This window comes from Salvelinus sp. IW2-2015, unplaced genomic scaffold (assembly GCF_002910315.2).
Source record: "Salvelinus sp. IW2-2015 unplaced genomic scaffold, ASM291031v2 Un_scaffold2574, whole genome shotgun sequence".
In the NCBI taxonomy this organism is placed as follows: domain Eukaryota; kingdom Metazoa; phylum Chordata; class Actinopteri; order Salmoniformes; family Salmonidae; genus Salvelinus; species Salvelinus sp. IW2-2015.
The window spans coordinates 47013-49378 of NW_019943884.1; the positions used below are offsets into that span (position 1 = coordinate 47013).

The 2366-nt window shown below is 44.7% G+C and overlaps 1 protein-coding gene across 1 annotated transcript in view; it reads left to right on the forward strand.

Moving 5' to 3' along the window:
- Positions 1 to 2263, forward strand: part of LOC112074307 (globoside alpha-1,3-N-acetylgalactosaminyltransferase 1) — a 31675-nt gene extending 29412 nt beyond the window's left edge. Inside the window, 3 exon segments of the mRNA XM_070440466.1 lie at positions 368 to 384; positions 1000 to 1162; positions 1255 to 2263. Of these exon segments, the coding sequence (XP_070296567.1) occupies positions 368 to 384; positions 1000 to 1162; positions 1255 to 1455 (381 nt within the window). The 3' untranslated portion in view covers positions 1456 to 2263.
- The last annotated feature ends 103 nt before the right edge of the window (positions 2264 to 2366 follow it).

Here is a 2366-nt window from a genome sequence, read left to right on the forward strand (position 1 = left end):
TACAGTAGACTTTATGGACTGTATGTATTTCTATGTTAGCCTCTGCCCCTACCAAAACCAAATATCTCCATCATGAGGACAAAGTTTTATGTTTGTATTGGTGATTTATTAATCTACGCTGAACATCCACCAATCATCTGTTATTTTTGGAAGACAGGACTCATAAGGAATTCACACTCCACCGGGGCGCGAAGCACAAATTACTACATATTCTGCTCTGGACGTAGACATGAGGTCCCACGGGCCGTGTGTCGGGCCCGAAAAGGCTCTGGGGAGGACTGCGTGCCGCCGTCCACCCCATCACGAGGTAATACTTACTTACTAAAAGGACCTGCAATCCACCCCATGAATTTATTTCCTACTAAAGGGCCCAGCATCCAACCGGTAAGAGTACTTACTTAAGGGCCACCAGCATCCACCCCTGGGTAATACTAACTTAAGGGCCAGCACTCCCATCCTGGTGATACTTACTTAAAGGGCCATTCATCCACCCCTGGTAATACTTACTTAAAGGGCCAGCATCCACCCCACTGGAATACTTACTTAAAGGGGCCAGCATCCACCCTGTTTAATACTTATCTTCTAAAGCGGCCAGCGTCCCACCCCTTAAAGCTACTACTGTAAAGGCCAGCGATCCCACCCCTCGTAATATTACTTACTTAAAGGGCCAGCGATCCACCCCTAGTAATACGTACGTAAGCGCCAGCATCCACTCCTGTGATACTTACTTTTAAAGGGCCAGCACCACCCACTGGTAATTCTTACTTAAAGGCCAGGCGGCCAGGCAAAATCCACCCCTGGTAATACTTACTCATTTAAAACTCTGATGGAGGAAAATGTTGTTGACAACTCTTTTATTGTATACGCCTACATGCTGACTACTTCCTGTTGACCTCTTGTCAGGTCTACCTCGCAAAGATGGTTTCTAACCTCAAGGGTCTTTTTTTTMTMMTWAAAAAYGWMYAYMWAKKAWWKKAAAKRTGTCTTGTGTTTTTSAAGGTTCTACATGMAKCCCCGGAGCCAGTACCCCTACGAGCGGAGGACCATCTCCACAGCCTACATACCCCAGGACCAGGGAGACTTCTACTACCAGGCCAACATATTCGGAGGAGCGTTYGAGGATATTCACCGGCTGACCAAGACGTGCAGGGAGCACCTGGAGGTAGGTTCTTATGCACGCAGGCATACGGTTAGTCACTCYCGTACAGTACTCACCCCACCCCATCCCTTCCTCTACCCCCTTCCRCCCTCTAGGTGGATAAGTCAATGGGTGTGGAGGCTGTGTGGCAGGAAGAGAGTCACCTGAATTGGTACCTGTTGAGGAACAAGCCCACCAAGCTCCTGTCACCGGAGTATGTTTGGGACGACGCTAAAGGACAGGATGCCAAGGAGATAAAACTGGTCCGCTTCTCCTCTGTCATTAAGAACAAGGCAGAGGTCAGGGAGAACATCTGAGAGGAGAGAAAGAATATTTGTCTTTGACACAAGCTGCAGGGAAGAGCGGAGAAACGTGGAGAGGATGGAAGGAGGAGAGGATGGAAGGAGGAGAGGATGGAAGGAGGAGAGGATGGAAGGAGGAGAGGATGGAAGGAGGAGAGGATGGAAGGAGGAGAAGAAAGAGAGAAGGAGGAGAGGAAAGAGGGAAGGAGGAGAGGAGAGAGAACACTTATCTTTAATACAGACCGTTACTTTACCTGGTTTTATTTTATATTTTTGCACACTGCACTTTTGGTTCAGTGAAATATGGGTTTGTTCTTGTTGTGTCTTTGTGACATAGGCTATGCTCGAAACGACACCCTAGAACTCCTGGTTAAGAAGTGCACTATTTAGGGTGCCAACTCAGACTTAGCTGTCTTTACTTTATGTACAGTGGGGTCCATCAGTTTTGCCATGTTTGATAAAGATGAGAAAAAATACTGTATAAAATAAATAATACTATATTGTAAGCCTGTGCTTCAAAAAAATTGGGTAATTATATTATAATAATACAATTGCTCAGAGAAAGAGATTTTGTTAAACAATTAATAATTTAAAAAAAAAGAAAATAGATATGGGTTAAAATGATCCGAACCCCTGTTTCCAGTACTCCAGCACCCTTGTGAGGATAACGACGCTGAGCCTTTGATAAAGGTCACGCGGTAACAGTCACACTCCCCACTTTAAAAACGGACATATCTTTCTTACAATCAGGGGCCAAGTGTATGTTTTTGTAGGTATCTGTTCGTGCTTGAATGCAATACAAACAAGTTATTGTTTAAATGTACCTTTTCATGCAACAAAATCTCTAATTAGTGCTTGTAGCAGAGTCACAGCCAGTCAAGATCTTACATAACATGAGGTTCTTTAGTGATAATCCATTAATGTAA